Below are 12,166 nucleotides of genomic sequence, written 5' to 3'. Positions count from 1 at the left end.
TCTCCATGCCCCACCTTGACCGCATCACGGCCGCTGCATACGAGGGCCCTCCCCCGTTTGAGGGGCCTGGTTGGCCTGGGGCAGCAACAGGCTGTGCAGCACGGCCCTGCTGTCGCATTTGCTGTAACTGCTGTGTCTGGCGCGCCAGCTCCTTCCTTGGTGGTGCTTTGCACGGCATAGTGAAGGGTCCCTCCTGATCGGTCAATTTCAGTCTGGAAGCCCTCAGTATGCCGGGCCTGGTTGCCTCCCCCGGCCTGCCGAGTTCGAAGTGTTTTTCACCCGGTAGACCGGGGGTGTCCTGCGCCACCTTGACTCGCCAGGTGTCTGCCATCATAGTGGGATTCAGCTCATGGATGTCTGATTCATCCCAGCGGAACCACTGAGTGGAGTAGCAGGCGGCAAGGAAACCAGGGATGACTCTGTGATCCATGTAGGTGGGGATCCCCTTGATCTCCCAGTAGGGCCGTTCCGCCTTGTACAGGTTCGTGATGGGCAGCTCCACTTCCACCGGGGGGCTGCTGGGTAGGAGATGGACTGGCCCCAGGTGAAGCCGTCCCCTCCGGACTGCTGGCGAGGTGGTAAGCATTGCGAGACCACCTTTCCGGATCAAGATGCTGATTTCTTGCACCTTCACGCCGCTGGGGAGTGCCCGTTGCGGGCATTTGCTGATTCGCGGCCCGAGTAGCCCCTCTGCCTCAACGGGCGGTATTATCGCCCGTAATCTGTTTAAAATGGCCTTGCCCATTGGTCCATGTAGCTGGGCTTGTATGTCCGCGGGGTCGGAACCGGCCGGCCAATGGATTTCCATGGTAACCTGGTCCTGTTCCGCATGAAATGGTGTTCCTTCTGGAACCGTTTCCATTATTATGTCGATGTTCACAAACTTTCGTTCCGCTTGGGCGCGGCTTGGTTGTTGGCGAGCAGCTGGGGCTGTCGCCCGTCCATTTGAACGTTCCTTTGGCGCGGAGGTCCGCGCCTGCCCATTTTCTGCCATTCTGGCCTATATTACCTCAAGCATATTTTTCGTGAGTTCTCCGTTTTTGCCGCGGTCGGCGAGGTCAGCCATAGGAAGTTCGCGGTTGCGTTTTAGCGAATATTACATTTGCTTTGTTGTTTGCTTTGTTGTTGTTGTTGTTGTTGTTGTTGTTGTTGTTGTTGTTGTTACATGGTCGTGGGTACGTTCCCCGTACCAGCAAACCACCCTAGTACGAGACGAGGGCTAAAGGGCTGCCAAATCGCCTATAAGCACCATCCTACCTCGCACTTCCAACGAAACAAGTGATGAAGGATACTAACGACCAAAGGGAACGATAGAGTTGCGGTGGGACCATATGTGTTCCAGCATCCTTGCCAGGCATTCAGGTTCCCACTTCATAGCACAGGAGCACCAGACTCCGGCAGGTTGCGATAACTGGTCGTGTTCCACAGCGACAGTGTGGCGTCCTCACCAACGATAGGTGGAACTCTAGGGTGGAAAAGGGCCCGTAGAGGTGACGCGGTGGGAATATAGCATATAGGACTGACTAGGTGCAGACCTCAGAGCGTTCCCCCCTTAACACACGCCAGGTTGAGCGGACACCGGTGTAACAATAATAATAATAATAATAATAATAATAATAATAATAATAATAATAATAATAATAATAATAATTCCCACTTCATAGCGTCCTTCATATGCTCGAAGCGAGGTTTGTGACACACCAACAGCGTCCTGATACAGTGTTGGGTGAAAGTGCCAGTCTGCCTTGGGGTCGGAAAACAGGGAAATGTGGATGGTAGAGGTTCTATGCTCGTGTGTGACGGTACCTGGAAGCGAGGTTTGTGACACACCAACAGCATCCAGATACAGTGTTGGGTGAAAGTGCCAGTCTGCCTTGGGGTCGGAAAACAGGGAAATGTGGATGGTAGAGGTTCTTTAATCGCGTGTGACGGTACCTGTGTACAGTCAGATGGACATCTGATGCAGGGAAGGGAGGGAGGGAGGGAGGGGAGGGACAAAAAAAGGATGGAGGAGACGATGACGCATGTGTACATGCCATGTTGAGTTTTGTTATTGCCGTGTCATCACCGCTATTGTACGTCTTATTTATCTAAACGTCTCTTTTATCCCGAGAGCTATAGAAGAGTAGATGAAATCAAGATACTGCATTACTCTGTTACACATCATGAACACTGAGCTGACATAGCATCTTGCTATAAGGAAAGCGAAGAAACCATTCCCGCCTGGGCGTCGGCCCCATCTTCCGAGGCCTGCTGCACCTGCAGCACGTGTATGGGAGCATGACAATTAGGGCAGGCACGGCAATGACGGCGGCGAAACATACCCGCCCCCCTCCCCCAACCAGCCCCAGCCAACATCCATAGCATCAGGAACAACAAAGAGGGGAACGGGTAACGAATCCACAAAAAAAAACCCTGGCACAGACGTGCCCCACCACCACCTGCATACATAAAAACACTTGCCGTACTACGATATCCCTATCGGAGTACGACAGCTTTTTGTCGCCCCACATAAAGCTCATAAGAGCCCCAACCCTTCCTTCCATCTTACCTCCATTTCCGGCTGGACGTCGGCCCCACCTTCCGAGAGTGCGCCTCATCTGAATCGTTCCCACAACAGCCCCCAGGAAGCGAATACGGATAATACCACCCTATCCTGCTGCTACTGCCACTGCAGCTCGTGTACGAGGTCTTGTTGAGGCGAGTGATATTCCATGCACAGGAGGGCCTGTAGCGGTTGTGACAGAGGTCCATGATGTATGCGTGTGAGAACCCAAGCACTGATCACACACAAGAGTATGTAAAACCCAATGGGACAGAGAACAGCTGGTGCTTGTGTTGGCGCCGTCACGGTGGATGTGCGAGTTAAGGTGTGGTGGAGTGGAAAAGGGGAGGGGAGATGGGGAAACGGCCATGTGCCCGAGTCTCTCGAAAACACAGAAAGTGGCTATGTACACACGATGGCTGCGCCGTAAGTGGAACTCGTCGGATTAATATCATGTCGCCACCTAAGACGGCTCCCTGATGGCTTTCGCAGGAAAGGCCGCACATCCCCGGCGCATCAATTCTGCAGGTCCCTCGCCGCTGTTCCAACCTTCCTGTACCCTGTTTTCCGTCTAGAGGTCCACACTAATGCTGTTTACAGATAAAAGGACGTTATTGCGTAGATGTGCGTAGTATATTCGGTGGCTATGGCTTCACTGCACCTCTCATTGCTCTGACAGAAGTGGCTTCGTGCGCTCGGACATGCCGATAAGCGTTTATAGTCACAGGCTAGCTATGAGACTGCATTCATGTATCATCGAACTGATGGTAATCACTAGTCTTAGAGACTGTAAGACACCGCTAGAGTAACAACATGAGTCAATGCGGATGCTCATCACAAGCGTGTCACTCTGAGAATCGATGCTGACAGACACGCAGAAGGGCTTTAAGACTAGCCGGGTTCAAGATCCGAAACGTTTGCAACGCACACTCGTCAGCCTGTCGGCCAATCCCAGGTCATAGGTTCTGTATGACTGTCTGTCAATCTCCGGGTTCTTGGCGGAGTCTATCTGTCCCAGCCAATCCAATGTCTCTCGACACATCTAGTCTCTCGGAGTACGGATCACCCGCGGACCTAACACCTATGGGTAGGGTTGGCAAAGTCTTTAGATGGAAAAAGTATCTAATTAGAAATCTAATTAGACACCTAATCTAATTAGGTAAATCTTTAGATGGCCAAACGGAAAACTGCCTAAACGGTGGAATTTTGACCTGAAATTTTGCACACGATGCGGCTTTATCTTTTCCTGGATTTTCCAATAATGTTTTGGGCCGCTCGACACTGGGAACACGGCGAACCCCTATGGGCGCTCTACATACGCGTGTCGGATGGCGCCACGGGGTGCAATTAGGCGCCCCGCGGCCCAACCGTCGGCCCAACCGCAAACGGAACCACCAAAGTACACATGCCAACATGCGGGACACGCCCGCATTGGGATGCAAAGCTGTCGGGCTCTGTTCTGCCGCCCCATACCACCGGCCGCACCACGCAAACGACAGAAACATCACGGCATTAGACGACAACAGCCCTCATTAGCAGGCCCGTTCGGCTCTAACGCTTATTTAGGCGGCGTCGTTGTTCTGGGCCAGCTGCGCGATCGGGACGTTGTCCTCCTCGTCCCCAGCCCAGCAGCTGCATGGTGACCTCCTCATCGAACAGGCTGCCCCGCTTTTGGGGTCCTGGTTCTGCCATTGTGTATTTTTACGTCTATTTGTGTATGTAATAGAGCGGAGCAAGGATATGACACTAAAGTTACCTTCAACATAGCTGTTTCGCGTGCCATGACTCACGTTTGGACGGTCTGCCCTATGGCATAAAACGGGGGGTAACCCCCCCTTAAGTGTAACCCAGGGTGTAGGGTTAGGGGTTACCCATGTGGCTATGTATGAAGGGAGGTGGGTAACCTAACCCCGGGGTAGGGGTAACCCCTTACCGAGGGGTAACAAAGGGGTCGGGGTAATACACTACTGATGGGTAACAGACAGGGTAACCCATGCTTACATTTACTTGCACCTGTCTCGCCTGTCTACACACGCAAACATACATGTCTTCACCAATCACTTGTAAATGCCCAATTATCAACATTGACGCACCAAAACATGCCTTGTGTAGAAACCTAGACCTAAGGATAAGGCACACAGCTGCAGCCTAGATGCAAGGAGGAGGACGAAGAGGCGTACATAGGCAGAGCAAATTGGGGACCGCCGCCAGCGAGAAGCCGCCAGTGAAGCCAATAAATATTCCTATCAAAAGGTCCAGGCACTTACCGCCGCTCCGGACCCAAGACCTAAAACTCGCGGACTAGCCAACGGGCGGCAATGTAAGCTTACATTACCTTAAGGTCGGCCAGCAGCTTAAGTGCCCCGTCCCGACCTGCTACTTCCAGCTCTACGCACGACCTATGCAACACTATCCAGAGTCTGCTCGTTTTCAGAGCAGGCTCTCCTAAGAGCGTCGAAGGTCTTGGGCGGGAGATCCGACACCCCGAACACGGTCACACCCGGCGAAGTGTAAGGCACCCTCAGGCAAAAATCCTTGGATGTCACTGGATGTCTTGCTAAATGAGGTGCACCATAAGTCTGGGCCTGTGCTGCAGAAAGACAGTCAACGGTCTTGTTGTGGTGGTCCGCGCGCGCGAACGCTAGAACGCCACCATTTTTGCCGCCATACGCACCAGTATTGCAACGTGGATTATATGTGTGCATTGTATCTTTGGTCAATAGGAACAATGCCAGCAGTGAATATGATTGACTGAATTCGTGATAGTGGTCATCGCTTATTGTAGCATGTCCGTCTAATTATATAAAAGACCAGACTATATGAGCTTACAAGCTAATTAGCTGTGATTCAGCTTGAATGTGTTGTCTGGATCCGGTCACCGGCCTTTAGATAGGCATTAGATGGACTAGATACGTTTAGATGCCCACCTAAAGGGTTTAGATGGCCTCATCTAAAATCTATATAGAAATCTAATTAGATGGCATCTAAATTATTTTCTAAACCTAAACTTCCGACCAACCCTACCTATGGGGCCTCTGTTTGGACTTTTCCTATATAAATAAATAGGGGGGTCCTTGTGAAGCAGCTGCCCGCGTTTCCAAAGCACGTATGGTGTTGGATTGTAAGTTGCCCAAGTACGTTTGCGATGAAGAGAATGTGGCCAGGCTGGAGAGGAAAGTGCAGTGGCATATTGGAATGTGAGACTAGTGTCGAAGCTGTTTAGTGGAAGCTGGTTACAGGGCGTTTGGCGCACGGCGCAATGTACTTGTAGTTCTGTCTTCGCGCGCGAGTATGCAAGAACAACAGGAACCACAGCTCGTGCACATGCCACGTCGCGTCGGTACTTGCTATGATGTAGGAACGAAGAAAAAGGCCTAGGTTCAAGTTCCCTGTTCCCTGGATGGCCATGCCAGAACAGGCAATATGATGGGTGAACTTGCACGCTACCAACTTGCCCCCGAGCACGCGACGAGCGGACATAGCAAGGAGCGCAGCGGGCTCTCCTTTAACTCCGAACGCTTACACAATAGACCATCCCAAGCCGTTCACACACGAGTTAATGTTGGACATGTATGCACCGTGAATGAAACCCTAAGTGCGACCACTCAATGTCCAGAAGCCTAGCACCGAAATTGTGGTACTTTATCCGTCAAGCGTTCAGTTGCTGCGTGGGCTAGGCAAGCGTGGCAGGGGCGTCATCGTCTTGGACTGTGATGGCGGTGGGTGTGTTGGTGCTGTGTTGGGCTGGCAGAAGGCGGCCCGTGCAGCACATTGTAGCCGCCCGGTCCTGGGCCTTGAAGTGCCTGATGTAGAAGGCCTCCATCTTTTGGGCCAGAGCAGGATTGGCGGTGGACATGAGGCTTGTGAGGGTGAAGTGATCTCGGAAGGGTTGGTAGCAGCTGGTGTCGTCCTTCATCCGGCTGGGTGGGTTGCGGGTGGTAGCAGCTGGCGTCGTCCTTCATCCGGCTGGGTGTTGAGGGTCCCAGGACTGGCCGATGTACACCCTGCCGGTCGGTGCGCACGTGATGGTATATAGTCACGTGCAGGCGGGGGCACTGGTATGTGGCTCGGCAGGGCTGGTTGCAGCTCGCTTGGCTGGTGTGGTGGTGGCCAGGAGGGCCCCCGACGCTCGTGCCTGCTGTGCGGTGGTCAGCACCGAGCATGCGAAAGCTTGGTCCGCCTTGAGGACGGTGCCGGCATCCATGCCATAATCGTAAATTAGCTCAATTGCTGTATCTGCACGCAGGCTGCCGGCAGCTGCGATCCACAGCTGCATGACCGCCGTGTGCGTGGCCACCGTTTGGTCCGGCATGTCGCCCTCATGAATCTCCACCATCATGTTGTACAAGAACGCTGCATGGGCATGGAGTGCGGGAGGGTACATTTAAGTTGGCGGGATGGCGGGGCGGAAGTGAAGGCATGCAGGTGCGGGGTGTGACAGGTACAGACCCTGTGGCCGGGCAGTTGGAAAGCGGGCACGGAGGGCGGCAGCTGCCGCAAGCGAGCAATGGGCAGCAAGGTAGGACGTCTTACTGCTGGCGGGCTTGGCGTCGTGCTGCACCTGGAACTCGTCCTTGTACTTTCGGCCCTCGGCCAAGAGCACGTTGAACTCGGTGTTGGTGTGGGGGGTGTGCAGGACGTCCTCGTCGTGACACCCCATGCTTCCCAAGAGCAGTTGCTGCCTGACGGTTCGAAGGCAGCAGCAGGGCGTGTCAGGATGGTGGATGCATGGGACAGCCAGAGTGGCGCGTGTGTGTACAGCAGGGATGGCATGTGTTCTGATGGATAGGGTGCGGCGCGGCAAGGTGGCTACTAGTACCGGAAGATGAGGCGCTTACTTGAAGATGAGCGGCCGTTTGGGCACCCCGGCCAGTGAGGATCGATCACAGCCTCCGCCGGTTGGCGACACCGCTGCCAGCTGCACCCACAGGTCAGCTATGTTGACTGGCGGCTTGGCTGCCGCGCCGGCGGAAGAGGTCGCAGGCTGGTCGAAGGCGTGCCGTAAGCGCCCAAGTTGACGGGCGAAAGGGTCTGAGGTGTTACTTGTGACTGGTGTGCCATTTTTGGAGGCATGTTGTGCGAGTTTGCAACAGTAGAACAGGTGTCCGCGAAGTGACAGGCTGGCTGGTTGCCATCCGCAAAAGGGACTTCGGTCTTTGAGCCAAAAAAAAGGAAGCAGGAGAATGTGTGAAAAAGAAGGCGACACAGGCTGGCATTTATACAAGTTGCGGCATCGTACAAACTGGATGCGTCAAAGAGGCGGGCTGAATCTGAAGGGTGTCGAAGCGTGGTCCGGCTCCAAGCCGCGAGCTGCACAGAGATGCCGAGGCTGTGGCCGGGGCCACTGCACCAGGATGCTCCGAAGTACCCAGGAATGTGTTGCTCAGCATCTGTTACAGCTGGACTGGGCGATGATATGTCAGATGGTCGACGGTGTCACTGGTGAGTTGCCTGTGCAGCGGCCCAGTTGCACTGCTGTGGTTGGTGCTGCTGCTGCCGCCCCTGCTGCTGCTCCTGCTGCTGCAGTTTTGCGTGGGCTGCTGCTGCAGCTGTGCTTGCTGTGATGACTGCCGTGTCGCTGCAAGCAGCCGCCACATCTCAACCGCAGGTCTGTGCTGATCAGCCCATTCCGCCAAGATGTGCTGCACAGTGAACTCACAGCAGCTGTCCATCCCATGCAGGACAGCACACACTTGACCAGCCCGCTCAGCTGACGGTGTTTCTGACATGCAGAGGCCAACCGCACGACAAGCCGTGACGAGATGCTGGTGGTGTTGCCCTGTCCACACACCTGGCACCATATTCAGCAGGCGGTAAGACACGGGGGTGCCAGCGAGGCCCGTCTGTCGGATGAGGCACACTTCCGTTGGCGTTGTGCTGGAGCCCCAATAGCAGATCTGCAGCCCAGCCGGGTCAAACACTGTAAGCACAATGTTGAGAGCATGGGCAAGAACTGCCAGCTCCACATTGCCCGGCAGCAGCCGGTGCTGCTGTAGGGCTTCACCATATTGCGCCGCCGTGCAAGTGCTGGAGAGGCTGCTGGCATGGGCATGTAGCACTTGAAAGCACATCGAAACCCAAGACTCGGCAATGGCAATGGCGCCCACCACGGTCGCCAGCAAAATATCAGGCGCGGGCACATCAGTGGCACCCGCGGCAATGAGAGCATGATGCACGCAGTCCAAACACGTTGCGTGGGTATCAAGCGGCACGACAGCACAGTTAGGGGCACCGGGAGTTGGCCTGCATAGCAAACATCAGCAGTGTGAGATGATGTGTGTAGGCTTGGATGTAGCTGTGAGCAGTGTATCACAACAGCCCTAACCGTATTTCCATTAACTGCAGCATTACCTGTCACACTCTGCGGATCACATGGCCACATTGGCACACGCTTACCGGTGCTGCTGGATGGCTCTGCATTCCCAACGTGAACGTGGGTTGGTTGTAAATCGATAAGCATGGATGACGTGTCGGCTGTACCGGTATCACACACTGAGCCTTCTAGAGGATGGGCTGCACGGACGCCTGCTGCACCATGCAGACCTGTTGAATAGGGTAATGTGCAGTTGTAGCTGTATATGAACAGGTTTGGCGGTTGATATACACTCATGAACCAATTGCATTCGCCAGGATACGAAATGGCATCATTCTTTAAGCTTACTTACGAACTGAAATAGGCTGGCTGATGTGGGCTCGTGGCAGACGAAGGGACCTGCGCCTGACACGGCCCTGACTCGACCTATACCACCCCTTGGCTCTTGCTTACCACGTAATCGCTGACCGACACCCGTCGCCCAAAATTGTGCGGCGTCTTCATCTGCAGGTGCGTATGCAGGCTTGGTTGAATGTTGTGATGCAAGCGCCCGTTCATGTCACGGTAGGCAAGCCGGCCACCGCGTACCAGATATGTTGGCGATGTCAAAGAGACGCTGCACCTCGGTACCTGTGCGCAATGCGTACGCTGCTCGACCGCGCCGACCAAAACTACATGTTCCCATCTGAAGACAATGCCGGTGGTTCTTCAGCAGCATTTGAGCTTGCTGCTGGCTCAAGTCCTTCCGTAGTTGCTGCAACACGGCTAACGCAGGCACGGCCGAATGCGCTGCGAAAAGCTGTTCCAAGCCCTCAGCGGCATTCATTTTACTTGAAAGGTTCTTAACGACTTTCGCGATTCTTATCTTTACCTAATTCTGCGTTGTTATTATTAATTTATTTCGTAAGAGTGTAACTTGAGTTTAGTCGGAACAATGTGCATTATGCGCTGCGCTACCGAAAGCAGGCGCCTTATGGCTTGCACACATCTGCTTCTTCGCCAGACGCTTCATCTTCCGCGGCAGTTTCACGAGCCCACAGTTGCAAGCTACGACGTTGGCTTTCGGTGCTTTCAGTTACTGCAAAGCATCCACGCAATAGTCCAGCCTGCATGCTGCGTGCGGCTATGGCCAACATGCCCACCTGCGCAACGCGCTGGCGCACCTGGTCCGCCAAGAAAGTTTATATACACTTGTACAGGCGCATTTTGAGAATCGCAAGCGCGGTAATCTGCGCGGTAAAATTCGCTCCTGACTTTTGGGGCGACATGTACGAACTCTTTATTCGGCACAGTACGACCGGACACATTTGTGCGAGAGGCTGCTTAAAGATAAAGCATTTGCTCCCTCATTATAAGACTGCCTGTGCTGCTCTTCTTATCTGATGTCACAAACAAAGCTAAACTGTTGTGTTGGCGACCGCGACTTGCAGCAACGCAGCACGATAAACGTATCCTGTTTTTCGTGTAATTTGAGCCTCGTAGGGTAGTGTATTGCGTGAATTTGGCACGGGACCTCGAAATGGAGGCGATAGACGCTTTAGAGGCGAAGATTCGCAAGGTGGAGGGGGAAATAGAGGCATGCACGGACAGGGAAACCTTGCTTACTTACGCGAAATGGAAATGCAGCTCTTGGCGCAGCAAAATCTGCTCTTGGAGGTTGTGCTGCGCAACGGTGAGTAGTGTCAGCACATATGCTGCTGGGGCCACGCCGAGGTTTGCGCAGACCCGCCATCCAGTTGTTACACTGCATAGAAGCTTTGATGAATTGGACCTTATTTCTACTTCTTTTCGCTGATGAACCACGAGTGTCATGTGTACTGCATCCTTGTTTTGGAGTCTAAGCCGTCTGGTGCCTTTGGTGCCCTTCTGACTTTGTGCATGCTTAATGCCCACATCCACAGGTCCTTCCACAACATCCGAGGATGCCACGCGCTTCGTCGCTACGTTGCGTACCATGGCAGTGCCGGCTGCTGGCGATCTCCTGACTGTGGGCAGTGGTGATATGACTTTCCTACTGCACAGTCCGAGCTGTCAGCTGTATGTCCGAAAGTGCTATCCGGACCTTGTCAAGGCCATCTTCGAGTCGACGGAAACGAGGTTTGTTGGTGAGCCCATATTTTTACCTGCCAGGTTACCAGTGACACTTGTCCAGGGGTGTGAGGGACTACTGCTCCCAACCTGTCATTTCAGCAGGCGGGTCTACAACAATTATGTTGGATATTGCCCTCGTGGACAGATATTGCTGTGATAGTTTTTATATACTGCTGCTTTCGATCATTCACTCCACTCACTTGATGAGCGAGGCCTCCCCCTTGCCCTTGTGTGTTGTGTTGCAGTTACCGGGACACCTGGGATTGGCAAGAGTTACTTCTTTTACTACATGCTGTTGCAGCTGCTGCACAGCCCATCGCCACCGCCCTTCATCCTTTGGGAGCACTTCGGAAAACCTGATGTAGTGGTGGGTTACACCCTTGTATTGTGCTGTATCGTGTGCTGGTGTGTGCAAGTTTTTGACATTTTTTTCTTTTTCTGCCCCTTCTGTTCAACAGTGGTGCTACACACATGAGACAGGCCAGGTCCGGACTGGCAACCGCCTAGCCTTCATGGCCGAGTATTGCAATCATGATAGCTGGTGGGTTCTACCTGCACAGTGCAGCACACTAATGCATGCATACATACCCCCGTCCAGGATGCCCTGGCCATTTCCTTTGGTCTCGCTTTTGGTTGGGGAAGGGCTGGGATTTCCTCAGAGCCTTTGCCCTAGCTGGGCTTTGTCCAGTTGAGACTTGAGCACAAGTGTATTATCACTGCAGCACCTTCCACTGATGGAGGTGCTGCTGAACGGCTCCGTTTGGCTGAGTCGGGGTCGGGAGCTGCCTTTGAATCCTGCAGCTTCTACTGGGTAAGCATGTTGCAGCATTTCTTTTGCATGCTCAATATTAGACTGTGCTATTGGTAGTTTCAGGACAATCCGTAACCCTGCAAGATCCTATGGGCACTAATAACCCAAAGATTGAAGTATTGGATAAGGCATTTCCAATGGTGGAAGGTAGCGTTTCCCTAGTTGATGGACGGTGGTGACCTGGGATAAAGTTAACCAGTGAGCCTACCATGAATGGAGTTGGTCCGCCGTCGATCCCGCAGATTCCGTTGGATGTTGGTGGTGGGTGTGGAACCTGAGCCATCCACTGCGAAGTTAACTAGGCCCTATGGCATAAACATGCCGGTTACCGACCGTTTGGGGCCCATTAACCCAACCGGCCGGTTGAATGGCGTTAACGGCCCGGTTGGTTAACGGTCGGTTGGTT

General features: G+C 53.6%; 3 protein-coding genes across 3 annotated transcripts; 1 reads left to right on the top strand and 2 right to left on the bottom strand.

Annotated features, from left to right (window-relative positions):
* Positions 1-4,944: 4,944 nt before the first annotated feature.
* Positions 4,945-5,250, bottom strand: VOLCADRAFT_90797 (uncharacterized protein; the record flags this gene model as incomplete). Its single annotated transcript, XM_002950259.1, has 1 exon — positions 4,945-5,250. One exon carries the CDS (start codon positions 5,248-5,250, stop codon positions 4,945-4,947), a length of 306 nt encoding a protein of 101 aa, XP_002950305.1.
* A 968-nt stretch (positions 5,251-6,218) lies between these two features.
* On the bottom strand, positions 6,219-9,738 carry VOLCADRAFT_104684 (uncharacterized protein; the record flags this gene model as incomplete). Its single annotated transcript, XM_002950258.1, has 9 exons — positions 9,447-9,738; positions 9,312-9,362; positions 8,897-8,906; positions 8,337-8,788; positions 7,589-7,944; positions 7,384-7,529; positions 7,079-7,227; positions 6,586-6,898; positions 6,219-6,465 (listed from the first exon to the last, which is right to left on the bottom strand). Exons 1-9 carry the CDS (start codon positions 9,682-9,684, stop codon positions 6,219-6,221), a joined length of 1,962 nt encoding a protein of 653 aa, XP_002950304.1. The 5' UTR covers positions 9,685-9,738.
* A 734-nt stretch (positions 9,739-10,472) lies between these two features.
* Positions 10,473-12,038, top strand: VOLCADRAFT_90795 (uncharacterized protein; the record flags this gene model as incomplete). Its single annotated transcript, XM_002950382.1, has 4 exons — positions 10,473-10,530; positions 10,760-10,963; positions 11,195-11,316; positions 12,003-12,038. The coding sequence occupies 4 exons, from the start codon at positions 10,473-10,475 to the stop codon at positions 12,036-12,038; spliced, it is 420 nt and encodes a 139-aa protein (XP_002950428.1).
* Positions 12,039-12,166: the final 128 nt, after the last annotated feature.

Source organism: Volvox carteri, assembly GCF_000143455.1.
Source record: "Volvox carteri f. nagariensis unplaced genomic scaffold VOLCAscaffold_18, whole genome shotgun sequence".
In the NCBI taxonomy this organism is placed as follows: domain Eukaryota; kingdom Viridiplantae; phylum Chlorophyta; class Chlorophyceae; order Chlamydomonadales; family Volvocaceae; genus Volvox; species Volvox carteri.
Note: the sequence above shows the minus strand (reverse complement) of the source record. Positions and strands in the feature narration are given on the sequence as shown.